Here is a 20,699-nt window from a genome sequence, read left to right as displayed (position 1 = left end):
ACTTCTGCACCTGTCTTACAGCACCCAAATCCTTCTCTTCCTTTCATTGAGGAAGCTGACGCCTCAGCTATTGCAGTTGGGGCTATTCTGTCTCAAGTTTGTCCCACCATGAGACGTCTGCATCCGGTGGCTTATTATTCTAGGTCCCTGTCTCCTGCAGAACGCAACTACACGATAATGGAATGAGAACTACTTGCCATCAGAGCGGCCTTTAAGGAATGGCGACATCATCTTTTGGGGGCCTGACATCCAGTCGTTATGTACACCGATCACCGGAATCTTGAAGCATTGCCCCATGCAAAATGCACTAATGCCCGTCAAATATGGTGGTACTTGTTCTTTACATTGTTGGACTTTATCGTCCTCCGTTGCATGGTGAAGCTGACATGCTATTGCGCATCTGCATCGAACTAGAGATGCCTAAAATATGGCCCTCTCTGTTGCCCTCAGGTTCCGTTATCTGTGCTTGTTTTGTTTCCTCTCCTCTTTTGGGTCATCTCAGGCAATGGGTTCGGGATCATTCCACCATTCTGGATGAGTTAGGCATAAAGCTTGATGAGGGTCTGTCTTACGTCCAGGGGTTGTTATACCTTCCTGACAATCATTCCAATTACAATGGGCTCATGATTCGTGGCTGGCCTTACACCCCGGTTAAGCTAAGACATACGACCTTTTGCAACTGTGGTGTTGGTGGCCAAATATCAGCAAAGATAGCAACCTGTATGTCTCTATGTCTCTAGGTGTGCCACTTGTGTCCAATGCAAAAGATAACCAGACAACCAGGCAAACCAGTGAGGTTGTTGATGGAGATGCCGATACCCCTGTTTCCCTGGCATACTGTGACTCTTGATTTTGTGGTGGAGTTACCAGTAGTGAACAGTATGTCCACTATTCCTGTTGTGGTGGACATATTCACAAAAATGGCTCTCTTTATCCCATGCCAGGGGTGTTATGCTCACCTGGCTCCCACAGAGGCATCGATCTGAACTGGACAGCTGCGGTCTCCACCAATGTGACGCGTAGGGCCGAGATGAAGGACTGGACTGGCCCACCTAGCTTCGTTTGCTTGGCCCGTAGGAATATTCTTCTGCAAATGGAGAAAGGGAATTAACCACCCTTGGAGTTGAGCGTAAATTCCCCCCAACCCAGCTGTTCTCCCCACAGATCACCTTTGATGTCCCCTCTTATAGTCTGGTTTGAAAAGATAAGCTCTCCATCCTGCGTTGAGCGCAGGGGCACGTTGATAACCAGTTGCTTCACTGGCTTGAAGGAATTGGTGAGTTCCAGAACAATATTGACTCCGAAAAATATGTAGTTCGTAAGAGTTCACATGTCTGACTTTCACTCTTGTCCGATTCCTTGCAGTTTGCAGCTTGACCCCAGTGAAGAGTTCCTCGTGGTAGCTGACTAAGTTCAGGTAAGGATTTGGCTTATCCTACACAGTTCAATAAAATAAGGCCAGAATGTAAGCTGCTTGTTCCCTTATTCAGGTGTGGCGAGAAAATATGAAGTTCGGGTAATTATGCCTCCGGCGGTAAAATTAGGTAAGTCTATTGCGGTGAGAAGAGTTCCCCTTATTTGTCCCGTTGTCTCACCTTGTCGTCCTTTTGTTCCCCTTAGGGGCCAGGGTGCGGCGAGGATGCAATGGAGACTGCGCCGACCCGTGAAGAGGAATAGTACCCCCTGCGGTAATCAGGTAAGTCTATGGGGGTAGTTACTATTGCCTCTGTTTATTTCCTTGGCTCACCTTTGCTGTTCTTGTGTTCCCCTTAGGTGCCAGAATGCGGCGGGAACGTGCAGAAGGATGCGGTGGATCGTGAGGATGCTGCGAAGGCCGGTGAGGTCAGCGCGGCACTGCAGAAGGCGAGGCAGCGCGCGTAAATGCTTCTTTCTTCCAGCTCGAAGGTGCGGTGGATCCGGAATTCAGGTAAGGATCGAAGGTTTGCTCTTATTCTAACCTTTTCTCCTTCTGTTCCTCCCTTTTTCTTGGAGCTGCAGACTCGAGACGGGCGTGGCAGGAGACTGGATGCAGGCTTGCAGACACGGTGAGCGTTACGCTGCTGGATGCAGAATAATGCAAAGCGTGTGATGCTCTTCGGGCGTGGTTTAAATAGCCTCCAAAGTAGTCCCAGGTAAGTATTCTTCCCCAGCCCCACCCGAGTAAAAAAATAGTCCCTAGGTAAAATAGTCCCTTCCAAGCCTCATTTGGCTTGGAGCTCTGCAGCATGGTCTGCACCAGGTAAGCTTGCAGCATGGTCTGCATCAGGTAAGCTCTACTCTATGAGCCTGGCGCCTATGGCACCAGGACTGACTCTCCATATGAGCCTGGTGCCATAGGCGCCAGGACCGCACCCAAACAGCCCCTAGCAGGGGCTTTTGGGCTTGCTCAAAACAACTTGATGCCTGCTTCCGGGGTTGCTGGACCTGGTCTGGTTCCCCGGGGGTAGGCATCATGACAGCACTCCCCCCCAAGGCCCCTCCGAAAGTCGTTCTTCCCCGTGGTTTTGGTTTGTCTGGGAAATTTCGGTGGAATCTTTTCACCAATCGAGGTGCATGCACGTGGTCACTAGGTTCCCAAGACCTTTCGTGTGGTCCGTACCCTTTCCAGTTGATTAAATAAAAAAGTTTTGACTTCACCATCTTGGAGTCCAGGATGTTCTTAACTTCAAATTCGGGTTGCCCGTCTATAAGGACGGGGTCTGGTGGCTTGGTTAGTCTTGTCCCTGGTTCCACTGGCTTCAAAAGTGACACTTGAAAGACGGGATGAATTTGCATATTAGCAGGTAAGTCCAACTTGACGGCCACCGGGTTGATAATGGCCTTAATAGAGTAAGGTCCCAAATATCTAGGGTTAAAGGTCCGCGTTCCCTTGAGAGGTATGTGTTTTGTGGCCAACTATACTTGGTCCCCTATCTGGTACTGTGGAGTATCACTTCTATGCCGATCAGCATCTTTCTTATATTTCTCCTTCGCCTGTTTCAAATGTGCAGTTGCCTCCTTAAAGGCTTGTGTAATCGTAGCGTGTAGATGGTCCACTGCAGGGATTTCTAAGTGTTGGGGTGAGTCAAGGTCTGAGGTTCGAGGGTGGTGCCCATATAGGGTATAAAAGGGACTTTGTCCAGTTCCAGAATGTACTGAATTATTGTATGCATATTCGGCGATCCAAAGGATGTCCTCCCAATTACTCTCAGTTTGATGTAACATACAACGCAGGTATTGTACAAGAGTCTGGTTGGTCCTCTTCGTTTGACCATATGTCTGGGGTGGTGACTGGTCGATAATCTCTCGTCGATTTCCGCCAATTGACAACATTTCTCCCAAAAATGTGAAATGAATTGCCTGCCCCGGTCAAAGACCAGCTCGGACGGAAATTCATGTAAGCGAATAATGTTTTCAAGGAATTCTTTGACCAGGATTAAGGCTGAAGATAGTCCTTTTAAAGGAATAAAGTGGGCCATCTTGGAAAAAAGATCCACAATAACTAGAATGGTGTTAAACCCATTACAAGAAGGTAGATCAGTGATAAAGTCTAATGATAAGGTGTGCCATGGTGTAGGTGGAATGTCTAAAGGTTGTAAGAGTCCAGCTGGTTTTTTCTTTTGACTTTTGTTTTGAGCGCAAATGCCTCAAGACATCACAAATGATTTAATATCCTTTCGCCAGGTGGGCCACCAGAATTGTCTTTTAATCTTAGCTTCAGTTTTTGCAATACATGGGTGCCCCTCCATTAGGGTATCATGATAACGGGAAATGACTTGCTCTTGTAGTTCCTTGTGTGGCAGAAACAGTCGCCCTTGGTAATAAGGCAGATCATTGGTGACAGAGTAGTCCGGGCCTTTCTTTACCCAGTCCTGCAGGGCTGTAGGATCAAAGAGTTGCTGGATCTTTACCTGAATGTCCTCTAGTGTCTGTAGAGTAGTCATGCCAAGGATCCTTTGTTCGGAAATTATAGGTACTGGTTCTGGGTTCACTTCTGCCTCTCCGATCCCTATTCGGGATAAGGCGTCTGCTTTACCATTCTTACAACCTGGTCGATAGGTTATCACGAAATCAAACTCGGCAAAGAACAATGCCCATCGGAGTTGACATGACGATTGTGCCTTGGATGTTTTTAAATACTGTAAGTTCTGGAGATCGGTGATCACAGTAATGGTATGCCTGGCACCGAGAAGATAGTGCCGCCAAGCCTTGAAGGCGGATTTAATGGCTAATAACTACTTGTCGGTAACCGCATAGTTTAACTCGGGTGCCGAGAACTTTCTGGACCAAAATGCTACTGGGTGAAGCTGGCCAGTTTCAGAGTCCTTTTGAGATAGGACAGCTCCCATGGCCAGACTGGATGCATCAGTTTCCACTATGTATGGAAGTTCAGGGCGCGGGTGCTTTAACACAGGTGCAGACGTGAATTTCGCTTTCAGCTCTTGGAAGGCTTTTTCAGCTTCTTCAGTTCATATAAAGCGTTTATTTTTTTGCAAGAGTGCTGTGATGGGATGTACGACATGTGAAAAATCTGGGATGAATCTGTGGTAGAAATTGGCAAAGCCGAGCATGCTTTGTACTCCTTTAACTGAACTTGGTGATGGCCACTTCAGGATTGCGTCCACCTTTCGTGAGTCCATTCGGACTCTCTTTGGGGTCAGGATAAACCCAAGGAATTCAACTTCTGTGGCATGAAAAACGCATTTTTCTAGTTTTGCATATAGTTTGTGCTGGCGCAATTTCTTAAGGACTGCTCGGATGTGCTTCACATGGTCAGATTCTGAAGAGGAGTATACTAAAATATCATCGATATACACGACAACACAAACGTCAATGAGTTCACGAAGGACATCGTTCATGAAGTATTGGAAGGCTGCTGGTGCATTGCACAACCCGAAAGGCATCACCTGGTACTCGAATAACCCATACTTAGTGCGGAAAGCTGTCTTCCATTCGTCGCCCTCTTTTACACGTACCAGATGGTATGCCCCCCATAGATCTAATTTAGTGTATATACAAGCGTCCTTCACTTGGTCTAATAGCTCAGGGATCAGAGGCAATGGGTATCGGTTCTTAACAGTTATCTGGTTCAATGCGCGGTAGTCTATGCACGTTCTGAGGTCACCTTCCTTTTTGGGCACGAAAAACAAAGCTGAAGATGCAGGGGACTTGGATGGGCGAATAAAGCCATTGGCAAGGTACTGGTCTAAATATTGTCGTAGGTGAAGGTTCTCAGGTTCCTTAAGGGCATAGTTCCTGCTACAAGGGGGTTGTGCACCGGGTATGAGATCAATCTGACAATCGTACGATCTGTGAGGAGGTAAGGTGTTTGTCTGTTCCTTTTGAAAGACATCCTGGAATTCTTGGTATTCTGGAGGTAGTTGCATGACTGCTGAGGTTACTGTGGCCAGGCCTACGTTCTGATTTTTCTGTGGGTAACAGGTTTGTGCACAATCCGGGAAGGTTATTCTCTTCTCTCGCCAATCAATACAAGGATTATGTGTTTCCTACCAAGGTATCCCCAGTATTATTTGGAACTGTGGGGCTTTGATTAGATCAAACACAATAGTCTCTCGATGCCCATCCTGACCCAATAGTGTCATCTCTGCGGTGGAATGAGTTAAAGGCCCAGAGGCAATTTCAGTTGCGGTGATGACATCTGAGGTGGTGATGACATCTGAGGTGGTTTTTCGGCAGAGAGGTAGATTCATCCTGGAAGCCAATTCATAGTCCACATAGTTTCCTATGGCCCCGCCACCAAATTATGCCCTTACTGCGTGCATACGCAATGGCTGCCCTGGATCTACGAGGACCATTGGTATGATGAAATGCGAGGTCTGAGTATCCTTCTTCATGCTCGGCAAGCGGACCTCTACGCTTGTCGGGCGTGGTCGTTTCCTGAGTCTGACTCCATATGGCTTTTATCAGCAGCTCCTACCACCTTCTTGGGTGGTTTTACAGGGCAATCCCGTAGAAAATGCCCAGAAGTTCCACAATATAGACACAATTGCATTTGTCGTCTCCGTTCTCTTTCCTTCTGGGTTAAGGGTCCTTTAACCCCTCCGATTTGCATGGGTTCTGAAGCATCTGCTCCTTTGGGGTTAGCATGGGTTTTGACCAACACCCGATTCTCAAACTTGGCTCGATCAGCCTTTCTGTTCTGAAGTCTGTGATCTAACTGGACCACTAAGTCTATATATTCAGCGCAGTCTTGAGGTGGGTTCACAACTTGAGCCAAAACATCCTTGAGTTCTCCTCGAAGCCCTCAATGAAATAACGTGATCGTTTTACCTCAGGCCATCCAGTTTCCACTATCAACCTATTAAAGGTCGCGATGTAGGATAGAAGGTCCTGGTTATCCTGTCGTAGGGACAAATGTTCGTTATCCAGGGCCTGTCCTTGGGAGTGCCGGGCAAATAGTCTTTCCATGCTAGTTTGAAAGCCCTGAAAATCCCGAAGAATTGGGTCATCCTGAGTGACTAGTGGAATTGACTAATCAGCTGCACTGCCGCTGAGATATGATGATACAAAGGCTACCTTGGCTTGGTCGTTTGGGAAGGCTCCAGGTCTGCATAAAAAGTGCAGGTGGCATTGGTTCATAAACACGGCGAACCTTTTGGGATCTCCGGCAAAGCGTTCGGGTGGAGCTAATGGAATATTTCCTGGTAGGTTTATTTGCACAGGGTTACTCGATAACACAGGAGCTGGATTACCCCCGGAACCAGGTAGGGGTGCTTGTCCATCCTGGCTTTGCAATAGTTACCTAGCAAGGTCATCAGTTCGCTCCTTTGACAAAATCAGTTCTCTCCTAAGAGCATTAGTTTCTTGACGGGCTGAATGCACTTCAGCCCTCAGTTCCCCTAGTAATTGGGCCAATTGGTCAGTCTCTGAGGTATCCATAACGCCCAGGTGGGAATTTGTGGGTAGGCTTTGCGTTCTGTTACGCTCACCTGGCTCCCACAGAGACGTTGATCTGAACTGGACAGCTGCGGTCTCCACCAATGTGACGCGTAGGGCCGAGATGACGAACTGGACTGGCCCACCTAGCTTCGTTTGCTTGGCCCGTAGGAATATTCTTCTGCAAATGGAGAAAGGGAATTAACCACCCGTGGAGTTGAGCGTAAATTCCCCCCACCCCGCTGTTCTCCCCACAGATCACCTTTGATGTCCCCTCTTATAGTCTCACCTGATGGTTTGAAAAGATGAGCTCTCCATCCTGCGTTGAGCACAGGGGCGCGTTGATAACCAGTTGCTTCACTGGCTCGAAGGAATTGGTGAGTTCCAGAACAATATTGACTCCGAAAAATATGTAGTTCGTAAGAGTTCACATGTCTGACTTTCACTCTTGTCCGATTCCTTGCAGTTTGCAGCTTCACTGCAGCAAAGAGTTCCTTGTGGTAGCTGACTAAGTTCAGGTAAGTATTTGGCTTATCCTACACAGTTCAATAAAATAAGGCCAGAATGTAAGCTGCTTGTTCCCTTATTCAGGTGTGGCGAGAAAATATGAAGTTCGGCGAATTATGCCTCCGGCAGTAAAATTAGGTAAGTCTATTGCGGTGAGAAGAGTTCCCTTTATTTGTCCCGTTGTCTCACCTTGTCATCTTTTTGTTCCCCTTAGGGGTCGGGGTGCGGCGAGGATGCAATGGAGACTGCGCCGACCCGTGAAGAGGAATAGTACCCCCGGCGGTAATCAGGTAAGTCTATGGGGGTAGTTACTATTGCCTCTGTTTATTTCCTTGGCTCACCTTTGCTGTTCTTGTATTCCCCTTAGGTGCCAGAATGCGGCGGGAATGTGCAGAAGGATGCGGTGGATCGTGAGGATGCTGCGAAAGGCCAGTGAGTTCAGCGCGGCGCTGCAGAAGGAGAGGTGGCGCGCGTAAATGCTTCTTTCTTCCAGCTCGAAGGTGCGGTGGATCCGGAATTCAGGTAAGGATCGAAGGTTTGCTCCTATTCTAACCTTTTCTCCTTCTGTTCCTCCCTTTTTCTAGGAGCTGCAGACTCGAGGCAGGCGTGGCAGAAGACTGGATGCAGGCTTGCAGACACAGTGAGCGTTACGCTGCTGGATGCAGAATAACGCGAAGCGTGTGCTGCTCTTCGGGCGTGGTTTAAATAGCCTCCAAAGTAGTCCCAGGTAAGTATTCTCCCCAGCTCCACCCGAGTAAAAAAATAGTCCCTAGGTAAAATAGTCCCTTCCAAGTCTCATTTGGCTTGGAGCTCTGCAGCATGGTCTGCACCAGGTAAGCTTGCAGCATGGTCTGCATCAGGTAAATTCTACTCTATGAGCCTGGCGCCTATGGCGCCAGGACTGACTCTCCATATGAGCCTGGCGCCATAGGTGCCAGGACCACACCCAAACAGCCCCTAGCAGGGGCTTTTGGGCTTGCTCAAAACAACTTGATGCCTGCTTCTGGGGTTGCTGGACCTGGTCTGGTTCCCCGGGGGTAGGCATCATGACAAGGGATCCCTTTAGCTACACAGGTTGCGAGTTTGTTTTTTGATCATGTGGTTCGATATTTTGGACTTCCTTCTGTAATGATTTCTGATCGTGGACCTCAGTTCATTTCTCGTTGTTGGCATGCCCTAACTGCCTCTTTGGGTGTTGATGCACGTCTTTCCTCGGCTTACCATCCTCAAACAGATGGGCAAACGGAACGTACAAATGCCACCATGGAGCAATATCTCAGGTGTCTGTGTTTGCAATATCAATCCGATTGGTTATCGGTGTTGGGAGCCGCTGAATTTGCATATAATAATTCCATACATTCATCAGTGGGTTGCTCCCCTTTTTATGCCTTGTATGGACTAAACTCTAGAATGCTCCCACTTGTCTTACCACCCTTGGAGCATGTCCCGGCAGCTAAATCCATACAAGACTCTCTGGTCTCCATCCGTTCAGCAGTCGCTGGACAATTACGAATGGCTCAGATATGATCCAAGGCTCAGGCGGATAAGAAGCGATCCCCAGCCCCTGTTTACCATTCTGGTGATCTAGTTTGGTTATCCACAAAACACTTATCGATGTATGGTAAGCGTAAATTGCTCCCTCGTTATGTGGGTCCGTACAAAGTTCTGAAGTGCCTTAATCCTGTTACTGACTGATTGGGTATCCCTACTTCATGGCGCATACATCCAGTTTTTCATGTGTCCCTGCTTCGTCCCTGTGCACCCGGTACCAGACTTCCTTAGTCTGCTGCTCCGATAAGGGTCCAGGGTAAAGAGGAATATGAGGTGCATTCTATCCTGGACACTCGACTCTGCCATGGCGGTAGGTATTATCTGGTGGACTGGAAAGGCTATGGCCCAGAGGAGCAGACCTGGGAACCCGCTTCCAATGTACATGCCCCCATCCTGTTAGGTACTTTTTGGCTACAATTTCTATGGTATACAAGGAAAGGCTCCTTTGCGATGGGGTGCTGTCATGACCCGGTCTCTTACTTTGAGAAACCGCTGTCTCTCCAGACAGTCCTGGAAGTTGCCATGGCGTTTATCACAGTGTTAAGATTGGGGAAGACACTACAAGTCCCAACATTTCCGGAATGGAGGCAATCACGTGACTCACACGTTGCTTGCCTCCCATCTTTCCGATACTGCGGTTATTTGAACTGCTTTGCGGCGCTTCTCCGGTGCTCCTTAACTGGCTTTCTGCTTACAAGTTAAGTCGCACATATTATTCCTGTTTTCCTGACTTTTGGATTGTTAAAACTGACTGCCTTTGGTCTTCCCCTTGTTCTGCTTCGTAATGCTGAATCCCCTGCCATCAATTGCTTCCTGGCTCCCTGATTACGATTTCATTCAAACACCGCTTTTTGGATTGTCCTTACCTGGCAACATTGTACTTCATAACCTTGTTCTGCCCGGAACCTCCCAAGGCAATTTGGTCCTGGTGTTCCGCCCACGGAATACCCTTGTATTGCCCGCTATTTGTTTACCTTGTTACTTCCCTTTCTTTTACTCACAATGCATCAACACTGTTTTTCTCCACTTCTTCATTACTTCCTACGGAGGATTTGGATGCTTTGCTGCACGATTTTTCATCAACCAAGGGTGTGTTCCACGAACTGTTGGGTCTATTTGGGACGCTCTGCTGTATTCCTGATTTGTAATTATCTGGGACGCTTTTCTGTTTACTTATACCTCATTTGGATTATTGGGACATTAATAGATGCACCCTCATGCCGTTCGGGTTAGTTTTGTTGGGACTGTCACGAAATCTAGATTCTGAACACCTTTGTTTTTCATGTATCCTGGTCTTCACTGGCAATTAGGTTTTCCGCTGTCTTACATCACACATGTCTTACATCACACAGCAGGTAAGAGTGGGGTTACCAAGGGAGGTGTTGTGGGGATTTGTACCATCAGAGTTTTTGTTACTGAATTGTGACATTGTTTTTTCTCCTAGCTCTGTTGCTGCTCCTGACTTTTCACCCAAGCCTCTGGCCTGACAGGTATATTATACCCTGCAAGCCGCGCTCTTGGGAGGAAGGTTTTTTTTGTCATCGGTCTACAGTTCTGTGGTTGGATCGAACCAAAATACGCTCCCAACCCAAACAGGATTACGACACAGGGAGACGTAAAGGTTCTCTTACAGAATCATGGTTCAATCGCATTTGAAGTACATCATGGGGATGAAATTGCTCAAGGAATTTTGGAAAGGGCGCTATTCCCTCAGTTTAAAGAAAGTGAACAGACAAAACAGAAAGAGGTACATTTGGCTTTGGGGGATCTGATAACCCCTCTAATATCGAAGAAAAGAAGGGGGAAAAGCCTACCCTCTCTCGTGACCTAGCCTTCGCCCAGCTAAATGATCCAGCTCACGCTGAGACTTTTTTACAGGCGGCTCTGGAGGGAGTGGATATAAAGAAAGGGAGCCCTCTTTTCTTCTTAAAGCAGGGATTGTTGTACAGAAGGGAGACATCTACCAAAGGATTAGTGAAGATGCAATTGGTAATCCCCAAGACCCACCGAAAGGTTGTGCTGGAGATTTCGCATTCCCATCTTACCGGGGGCCACTTGGGACAATCCAAAACCCAGGCACACGTTAGTGGGAAATGTTACTGGCCAGGGATCCACGCCGATATAAAGACTGTTATCCAGATATGTGAAATATGTCAAAAAACCACCCCACACATCCTATTACCTGCCCCCCCCCTGAATCCTTTACCCATCATATAAGTCCCCTTTGCAAGATTCGGGATGACATTATTGGACTTCTGGAAACATCCAGACTAGGCAATAAATATGTCCTTGTTATAGTTTATTATGCAACTAGATACCCCGAAGCAGTCCCAATGCGAAATAATACTACAGCAAATCGTTAAATACCTCCTACCGTATTTCTCCTGGGTCAGCTTTCCCAAGGAAATACTATCCGATCAAGATTCAAATTTTATGAGCAAGCTTATGGCAGAAGTCAAAGAGCTACTCCATATTACCAACTTACGAACCTTTGTATACCATCCCAAACCAATGGCTTGGTAGAAAGATTCAGCAAGACCCTAAAATGAATTCTGAGAAAATTGGTAGACAAGGACGGAAAGACTGGAACCGAACGATCCTGTGGGCACTATTTGCAGTGAGGAAAACCCCACTGGCCTCTACGGGATTATTAGCCTTTGAACTACTTTATGGCAGAGAGCCCAGCGATGTCCTGGACATGTTCCGGGAAACCTGTGATGAAGGAGAAGAGGCACCCATTCCCATCTCGCAAACTGCTACCTGAATGCGAGAACGTGAGACTTGTTCGAGATCTAGTCGGCACTCATATGAAAATAAGCCCAGAGACAACAAAAATCCAATTACAATAAGAAAGTAAGCTTAAGATAATTTTCCATAGGACAGAAGGTATTGGTCCTATTACCCACCTCAGAAAATAACTGGGATATAGGCTGAGATACAAAATTTAAGGTGAGGTTGTATTTAATTAAACTTCGCCATATTGCTCTTAATGGTCTAATCTTCCATTAGTTAACACAAGTCTAATGAATTATCTGAGAGGTGGAATCGCTTACCTAATAGAATTGGTAATGTCCGCTAGTGCGCAAAAGTAATCTTTTTACAGGTATGCACAAATTTTATGTGTAAGTACTCAAGAGTTTAAACTATTGGGGTGTGCACAACGGGTATCTGACCAAACTAGTCACTATGATGGTGTAATCTGGTGATTCAGCCCATATCATAGTTGAGTGGGTCTAACAAGAATACTCACAGGCACGCACGATGTTATGTGTCAGTACTCAAGAGTTTAAAACATTGGGTTGTGCACAACGGGTATCTGACCCATCAAGTCACTACAATGGTGTAATCTGGTGACTCATGGCAGTATTAATGTAGTACAATCACAATGCTGGCTCTGGTATTACATAATAGTAATCCATGTACCTTGTAATCCCACTGTATATGTGAGATCTGCGAGTAATATACCAACAATTTCGATATGTAATTACAATGGGGTTCTTTTTTATTTTGCTGCCTTCTCCATGTGATCGGGATGACATTCTCGTATCCTTTGCATCAACTGATGCTTATGACTATGTGTATGCACTGTTCATATTCTCTGCTTATCTTCTAATTGGATTTCATATATTTAAATATGTGACCTGTTACCATTCCACTTTTTTTTATCACAAGTACCAGGGGGCCTAGGAAAGGCCGGCGTGAGAAGTCAGAGTTGTCATACAAGGGTCGAGTCAAACCCCTTGTACAATCGAAAGTCTTTACATTGTCAAGAGAAAGCTAAGGGGAGTGAATCTCGCATTGTGATAAAGCAAAGTGAACTGTGTATTTGGCAAATGTGAACCCGGCTCAGGGATGCCTGCGAACTGGGGTGAATCATAATACACCCGTGAACATTGTGTCGACAAGAGTGAACCCAACAGAGGGCTGTCCACAGTGAATGATTGGTTAAAAAGACATTGAGACTCTCGAATATTACAGATGGTGATATTTTGAAAGAAAGATCGTGGTGAACCCGACTGAGGGAGGCTATTGTTGAAAGAAGGCTCAGAGTCTGTCTAAGGGAGAATCTGAGGGGTGAAGAGGAATCGCCTAACGTAAAAGATTACCAAAGGAACTTGTTGTTTATGGTTCATCAGGCCCTCTAAGGCAAGAAACTTTTTGCATATAAGAGACTTGGCCCCATAAGGTCCTGGTACAGTTTACTGGAACTTTGACCTTGTGCTGAAGAGGCCCAGGAGTGTGCCGTGCTCAGGAGTCCCGTCTTGCCAGTGCCGAAAATGTGGGGAAGGGAGACCCCAGCTATAACATTCTGGCTTAACATTTTCTGAGCTCTTTCTTTTCTTGTGAACATTATCCCACACTATTTTTGTAGCATAGCGGTAAGGATTGGCAATAGGTTTTCTAGTGTAGGCCCTTTTGATTTGACCGGACTTCGACAGTGTTATTATTTGATCGGTGTAGCTTGCTCCCATCTTAGATTTAGGCGTTTATCTCACCCATTTTTAAGTTTAATAAACACCCTTGAAATGTGATCACTTGTGTCTGTGTTTACTGTTGCCACCATAAGACCTTACAAGCTGCAAAACTGACTGTTGTCAAACCGCAGTTGCTTAAAGACATCCGAGACGTCTCGACCAGCGCTTCAGAACCGCCGATCAGCAATGAGACAATTCCTGACACTGAGCCGCTCTGTAGGCCAGCCTGCAGCCGCTCGTTCAGCTTTGCTCGCCGAACCGTCCTGATATCCGCAGCTGACTCCACTCTAGAACTCTGTCCCCTTCTCTCATAGCTCTCAACTCACCCGCTTTTGGCGGGTGTCACCCGCCTTGCAAAGGGCTGACTCACCCGCCAAGCCTCCTGAACGCCCATTCATTATAATGGGCGTCTCACCCGCCAGAAACAAAATCGGGTGATTTCACCTGCCTTTGCAAGACAAATGGTTGAGAGCTATGCTTCTCTGAACTGCTCTGTCCTCTGCATTCCTTTGCAAGGTGGGTTGTATTTTGTAGTGTGGCTATAACTGTCTGTTGTGATATAAAGTAGATATGGTTGAGAGCTATGTCAAGGGGAAAATTACAAGGATACTGCACAACAGGAATATAACGGGCAAGTATAGAGAAAATTGCACATCACATTTTCATAAAGAACACAGAGGCCATCTTGGAACAGGCAGCTATTTCTCAGTAATTAATCACACATGTTTAGTAATATCACACAAGGAAAGAATACGGAAGGTAAAAGTGGAATAACTTTCCTATATTAATACGTGTACTATAGGTCCCACTGTACATTTAACCAACATTCGTTTAATAAGGTAACAAAGCTCTATGGAAAAAAATGAGGTATTTATTTGAAGCGTGGCAAAATGTGTTAAGGTTCTCAAATATTTCTTCACACAAGCCGTGGTTGGTAGTGGGTGTGCGAAGTTCTTCTTTCGGTCCCCCTATTGACACCGGGGCAAACGCCCTTACAAGATGGCGGCCTTCATCTCAAGCCGCGTCCCTGCCTCACTATACCATGTCTGTGCCACACGCGCATGCGTACAGCTTTCCTCCTTCTCTTCTCGGCATGGCGGAGCTCCACGCACCAGAAAGCTGCAAGCGAAAGCGGGAAAGTGATGGGGCTCCAGGGGAGGGTGGCGAGGCGCAGCCCGCCTCACTGAGCAGCTTCAAGCTGCAGACGGTGCTCCGGGAATCCGCGAGAGACAAGACCATCTTCATGCACGCAAAGGTAGGAGGAAGGAAAGGAGGCTGATGCGCTTGGCGCGAATGACCAAAGGCGGTCTGTGTGAGAGGGATCCCGGCGCAGTGGGTGGAGTTACCGAAGCGGCACGTGACCCATTGGCAACATTGCGGCGAGTTCGAATCCCAGCTTCGTGCGTGGACCAAAACAAATACATACATTCTGGCTAAATAATCAAATCGATTTATTGTTTTGGGAGGATTTCTTTTCGTCGATAACTATTGATAATACTGAATTTTAAAAAAATGCTCTGAATGGGACATTCTTTTCCCCCCCAATTGTTCACTTTTCACCACCCCATCCCCAAATCTTCTAGGACTGGAGTTAGATCAGCATTTCAACTCAGTCCTTTGATGCATTGGGAGTGTTTTTTGGTGTCAGGAAACGTAATTTCTAGCACAATGTTTATTGCACCATTTTTGTGTTTGTGAGAAGGGGGATACTTTGAGTGTAGGGAATGCAAGAAGGTGATTTGTGGAATATGGTAAATGAGACTTCTAAATGCATTCAGGATGCTTCTGGTCTGGAGAGGCTCACTGTTATGTTTCCAGTGAAACATATACTGTAGGGTGTAGAGCGCGGGTAGGCCCCACAGTGTGCACAATGAAGACACGGACAAGGGTTCTGTCTTTCCCGGTCCCCCGATCGTGAATGCCCAATGGCGAGTGTGGGGGCAGAATTTATTAAGGCATGCCGTGACATGCTACGTCACAGCATTTTTCCACACATCACATTCCTCCCTTTTAATACAAAAATAAGACGTCTACTTTTTTTAACAAAGCTCGTAACTGATTACCAACTGGGCAATCTTCCTGCTCACATTATCATATATGTGTTTGTATCAAAGTCTTGCAGGTACGCTGGCTGGCACCTGGACTCATGCATAGGATATTGTCGCTCGTACCAATTCTGGCACTTCTACCACCATATTGCCGGCGGATTCTGCTTTCAGGTCACCTGTGTCATTCTGTTGTGTTCAGGGTTGATTGTCATCGTCACCATCACTTATACACAGGCCTGGGGTGCGACTACTCGACCTCCTCCAGCGCCATTCCCTTTTTCTTGGCTTTGGGGCCCAGACAGCTTGTGGAATAAGCTTGAGTTCCTAGTAACTTGTCCTTGATCATCTGTGATCCGTGTGCCTTTACCACCCAGAGTGGTGTCAGTTCGTGGTTGAGCGACATCTTCCCTGCAGGGTTACGGGTACAGAGTAGGACCATGTCGTCTACCAATATTTCATACTCTCACAGGCCTCTCTGTATATTCTGATTATTAATCAGCATTTGTCTTTTCACGCCAAATGCTTAATTGTCTATGGTGCCTGGGACTCACCCCTCCAACTTGGGGAGCAAGGATCATGGGCATCTTTGAAAAAAGGCTTCCGCAGGGGCCACCCCTGTTGAACATTGTGGAGTGGTGTGGTTCTCAAGTAAGAATTGAAAAAGGGCCCTCTTCTTGCGTAGTCCCTGACTTTGGGCGATCCTGAGTTTTGTTGAGGGTGCGCATCAGTTGCTCTGCCTCCCCATTTGCTTGTGGCCACACACAGGTGATTTTCCGGTGTTGTATTCCTCGCTCTGCCAGAAATTCCTCCAGGCCTGAGCTTTGAAAAGGGGGGCCCATTATCTGAGCATATTGTCTTTGGGAACCCGCGGGTGGCGAACATTTTCTCTATCACAGGCACCATGTTGTGGAGGGCCATGGATTGAATGAACTCCACCTCTGGGTGCTGGGACCACTGGTCCACCATGACCAGGAAGTGTGACTAGCGATGTGTCGAGCCGTAGTTCATGTGTACACAGTCCCAAGGTTCTTCCCTCCTTGGCATGCTCTGGATTGAAGGCTCTTTGTGTCTTGGGGCAGTCGCTTGGCACCACACGTATCCTCTTATGAATTCCTCCACTTTATGCTTGAGGGTAAGGAACCATAATTTTAGCCGAAGGCAACTCTTTGTTTTTGCTGCTCCTTGATGCCCATGGTGGCCCAGTGCGATCACTTTGTCAATTAGTGCCGTGGGGACCACCATGCATGAACCCCTCAGGAGGAGGCCATCCTCATTAAATGTAAGCTCGTGCTTCACTTTCCAGAGCTGTTCCAGGGTCTCTTTTGCCTACCGTGTCTTGTTTGCAAGATTCTCTACAGCTTTTTTCCACTGCTTTGACCTCATAGCTGCTTCCAGCTCCTGAGAGATGCCATCACTCACAGATGCTTCCTTTTTGGGTATTGTCGCGGATGGTAACCTACCTCACAAATTCTTCAGTCTCTGAGACCTGGTCTTGTTCAACGTCCGTTCTCTCGTGTGGATGCCTGGACAGGTAGTCGGCTGCATTGTTCACTCCTGGCCGGGACGTTAGGTTCACTCCATACTCGTGTAGCTCCACCAGCCACTTTTCTATGTGTGGCATGTGCCAAGCCACCCGTCATAATGGGGATTATTGGTTTGTGATCCGTTATGACCTGGACTGGCTTTCCATATATATAAATGGTAGTGTTGGCATACCCAGAGCACTGCCAAGGCTTCTCTCTCTATCGGAAAGTATCTAACAACTCGGCCGAACTCTTTAAAATCTACAAGGAGCTGGCTAATCCGGCTGCAGTCTCTACCTCTCCTGTCCCATCCAAGTCCCTCTGCATGGCCCTGGCTTCTCATTTCATCTCAGGACATCCTTGTCCACCCTCTTGTCCTCTTCACTCTATTCTCTCCTCTACCTTCAGCCCCATGTGGCCACCTCTCCTCCCTCTTTCTCTTCCTTTCCTCTGTTCCCTGTCGAGGTTTCTAGACAAGTCTGATCTTCGAAAGTCTTGCCAAAACAGGTTCTTCCCTGTTATTCCAAAACCATCAATGTCTACATTGACGCCCTCGCTCCTGCCCTGGCTGACTTCTGCAACCACTCCTTCGCCGCTGGAGCCTCTCTTCCCCCCTTAAGCACTTGCTTGTGCACCCTCTTCTCAAGAAACCCTCAGCCGACCCCTCCTGCCTGGCTAACTATCGCCTGATCTCCATCACTCCTTTCCTGGGCAAACTCCTGGAAACACTGGCCATCTCACTGCTTAATCTTCACACTGATATATGTTGATTGGCTGAAAACTGCTCTTCTGAATATCTATGAAGACCTGCTTTCTAATCTTTCCCTCTCTCCTCATCTTACTCAATTTCGCTTCTGCCTTTGACACAGTCAACCATGCCATCCTGCTCAATCGTCTCTGTGATAACCTGGGTATCGCCGATCAGGCCTTGGCCTGGCTGACCTCGTACCTCTCTGATCGATCCTCCCAGGTCCAACTTGGGTCCTTCCTTTCCTCTATCTCACTCTCTACATGTGGTGTTCCCCAGGGGTCTAACCTCTCTCCCAGGTTGTTCGACCAATACCTGGCACCTGTCGCCCAACGCATTGCTGCTTTCTTCTCCAACTTTCAGTGCTATGCGGATGACACTCAGCTCGTTTTCAGGCTCCCCTCTGCCACCTTTTCTCCTTCTCTCGTCTCTGACTGTCTGTTTTCTATCCAGGAGTGGTGTGCCACCAACGATCTCTGCCTTAATGCCAATAAGACAGAGATTCTCCTCATCGGCATACCTGCACCCTCTTTTCCTGTCACTCTCTGGCTGGCCTCCCTTGGCCTTCTTCTTGCTCCCACCTGTGAGGCTAAGAACATCTGGATCATCTTTGACTCCACACTCTACTTTTCTCCTCACATGTCTGACGTCTCTAAGAAGTCAAACTACCAACTGCGCCTCCTCAGAGGTGGTATTAGTTTCCTCTCCTTCCCCCAGAAGCTCACTGTCTCTAGAGATCTGGTTCTCTCTAGGCTGGACTACTGCAACAACCTCTTTCTAAATCTGCCTGCTTCTACTCTTCACCCTCTGCAACTCGCCCAGGACTGCAAGACTTGTCCTTGGCCTCAAGCCCAGGTATCGTATCTCTCCAGCACTCAAATCTCTGCATTGGCTCCCAGTGGCTGCAAGGATTAAGTTAAAGACCTTCTGCATTGTCCACAAGGCATTCTGGGGCCTGGGTTCTCAATAACTCCAACTTTTTCTCCATAAATACCTTCATACTCGAGCTCTTCACTCCTCCAACTCCCTCAGGGTCAGTCGATTCTCCAAGCAACGTGTTGGTGGTAGACCTTTCTTCGGCTGGGGCCTCCCTCTGGAACGGCTTCCCTGCCTCACTGACACTTGAGGAGAAACATCTCCGGTTCCGGAAGCACCTCAAGACCTTCCTCTTTGCTTCTGCCTTCTCTCTTCCTCTTCCCTGCTTATTTCCTGTCTGATACTGCACTGGTCTCCTGGCTACCCTCTGATTTCGGGCCCAGGTCACTGCCTGCCCAGTTGCACTGCCTCCTGGCAACCCTTGCACTTGGGTCTCTATCTGTAACGCTGCACCCCTCCCACCTAACTGCACTTTTGGACACCTGCTAAGCTTGCACCAGCCACCTAATGGCTGCACTTCTTGTTATTGTTTTGATCCCATGTACAGCACTGCCCCCTCCCCTGCACTTGCGCAATCTCAATGTCACATTGTCTCTGTCCTCCCTTTGTTCCCCCTTCCTTGCCTCGTCCCGCCTTGAAACACTTGTGTACAGGCATGTTGCAAATGCCATATAATATCATATCTCTGCTCAGTCGGTAACAGAGCGTGAGTCGCGTACGCAACTGGCCTCGGATTTCCGTCTTGGTCTGCTGTTTGACTGCCCCCTCCCCTGCACTTGCGTGATCTCAATGTCAATTTGCCTAGTAAAATTGTTGTCTCTGTCCTCACTCTGTTCCCCCTTCCTTTCCTCCTCCTGCCTTGAAACACTTGTGTAGAGTCGTGTTACAAATGCCATATAATATCATATCTCTGCTCAGTCGTTAACAGAGCGTGACTCGCGTCTGCAACTGGCCTCAAATTTCTTCGTCTGCCTTTTTGAGCACAGCTCCCAATCCAAAGGGACTGACGTCTACAATGATTTCGGTGCTCCTGCCAGAATCGAAAAAGACCAACGTGCAGTCGCCAGATAGGGCAGCTTTGATGTCTTTTCACGGTGAAGAGTTAGCCCCAATTACCAGATTCTTTCCAGTACTGCTTCTAAGTGTTCCAGGTGTTCAGTTTATGACCTCGCGAATACCAGGTTGCCGTCGCTTACATTCAGTACCGCTTGTAGTCCAGCCAGGGCTCCCCGGATAGTGTCCTGAAACACTTTGGCTGCCGACAAGAGACCCCGAAATGGAGTCTTTTGTACCGGTATAGACTGATATGGGTTGTGAATGTTGTTATGTATCTGTATTCATCGTGTAGCACAAGTTGGTGATACCCGGCTCTTAGATCCAGCTTGGAAAACAAAGTAGTGCCTTCCAGGTCGGCCACAATTTCATTGATTGCTGCGTTATGTGGCTTTGTTTGGGAGCCTCATGTCCACACATATCCGCATACTGTCGGGTTGCTTAGGTTGCTGCGCAACAACTGTCGGGGACACCCATGGTGTGGGTCCTTCCACCGGTTCAATGACATCTTTTGAATTTCCTTCTCCTCACGTGCCCGTCTTTTAGCGTGTTTTAGTATCACGGGCTGGACTGTTTATCTATGTGGAGGTGTATGAGCTCTGCTGTCATGCGGACAAAGAGACGTAGGCTAATGAGCCATCGATGTGGGCCGCACACCCTAATTACCCTTGAAGGGTTAGTTTTCTTCAGAAGTAATAGTTTGAGTTTTCTTTGAATCTTCTTGTTATATTCAAATGACTGTTGAAAAAGGCAACTTAGTCTTGTATGTTTGATATCGCTGATATTTATTTTCAGTGATAGTATCTTATCTAGGTGCTTAATGTTAAACAAAGAGTATATTAATAGGCCTCTTCTTTTCAGACAATGTCCTTCATCGGGCCACATGCCCATGCTTTATACACAAAATCTTATTCAAGCAAACAGAACATTCGTAGTTGGTATGGTTATGAGTATGGTTATGAGCATTATGTAGTTATTTCAAATACATTGTTGAGTAACCTATTTTGACATTAACATTCAATTACCGGGCGCCCACAACATA

The 20,699-nt window shown here is 47.3% G+C and overlaps 1 protein-coding gene across 2 annotated transcripts in view; it reads left to right on the top strand.

Moving 5' to 3' along the window:
- Window positions 1–14,469: 14,469 nt before the first annotated feature.
- DCPS (decapping enzyme, scavenger) overlaps window positions 14,470–20,699 on the top strand; it is a 130,373-nt gene continuing 124,143 nt past the window's right edge. For both annotated transcript variants that reach the window (XM_069614192.1, XM_069614191.1), the window contains exon 1: window positions 14,470–14,664. In XM_069614192.1, the coding sequence (XP_069470293.1) occupies window positions 14,503–14,664 (162 nt within the window). In that variant the 5' untranslated portion in view covers window positions 14,470–14,502. The remainder of the gene's footprint in view (window positions 14,665–20,699) is intronic.

This window comes from Ambystoma mexicanum, chromosome 9, assembly GCF_040938575.1.
Source record: "Ambystoma mexicanum isolate Mex_15411 chromosome 9, UKY_AmexF1_1, whole genome shotgun sequence".
Taxonomy (NCBI): domain Eukaryota; kingdom Metazoa; phylum Chordata; class Amphibia; order Caudata; family Ambystomatidae; genus Ambystoma; species Ambystoma mexicanum.
Note: the sequence above shows the minus strand (reverse complement) of the source record. Positions and strands in the feature narration are given on the sequence as shown.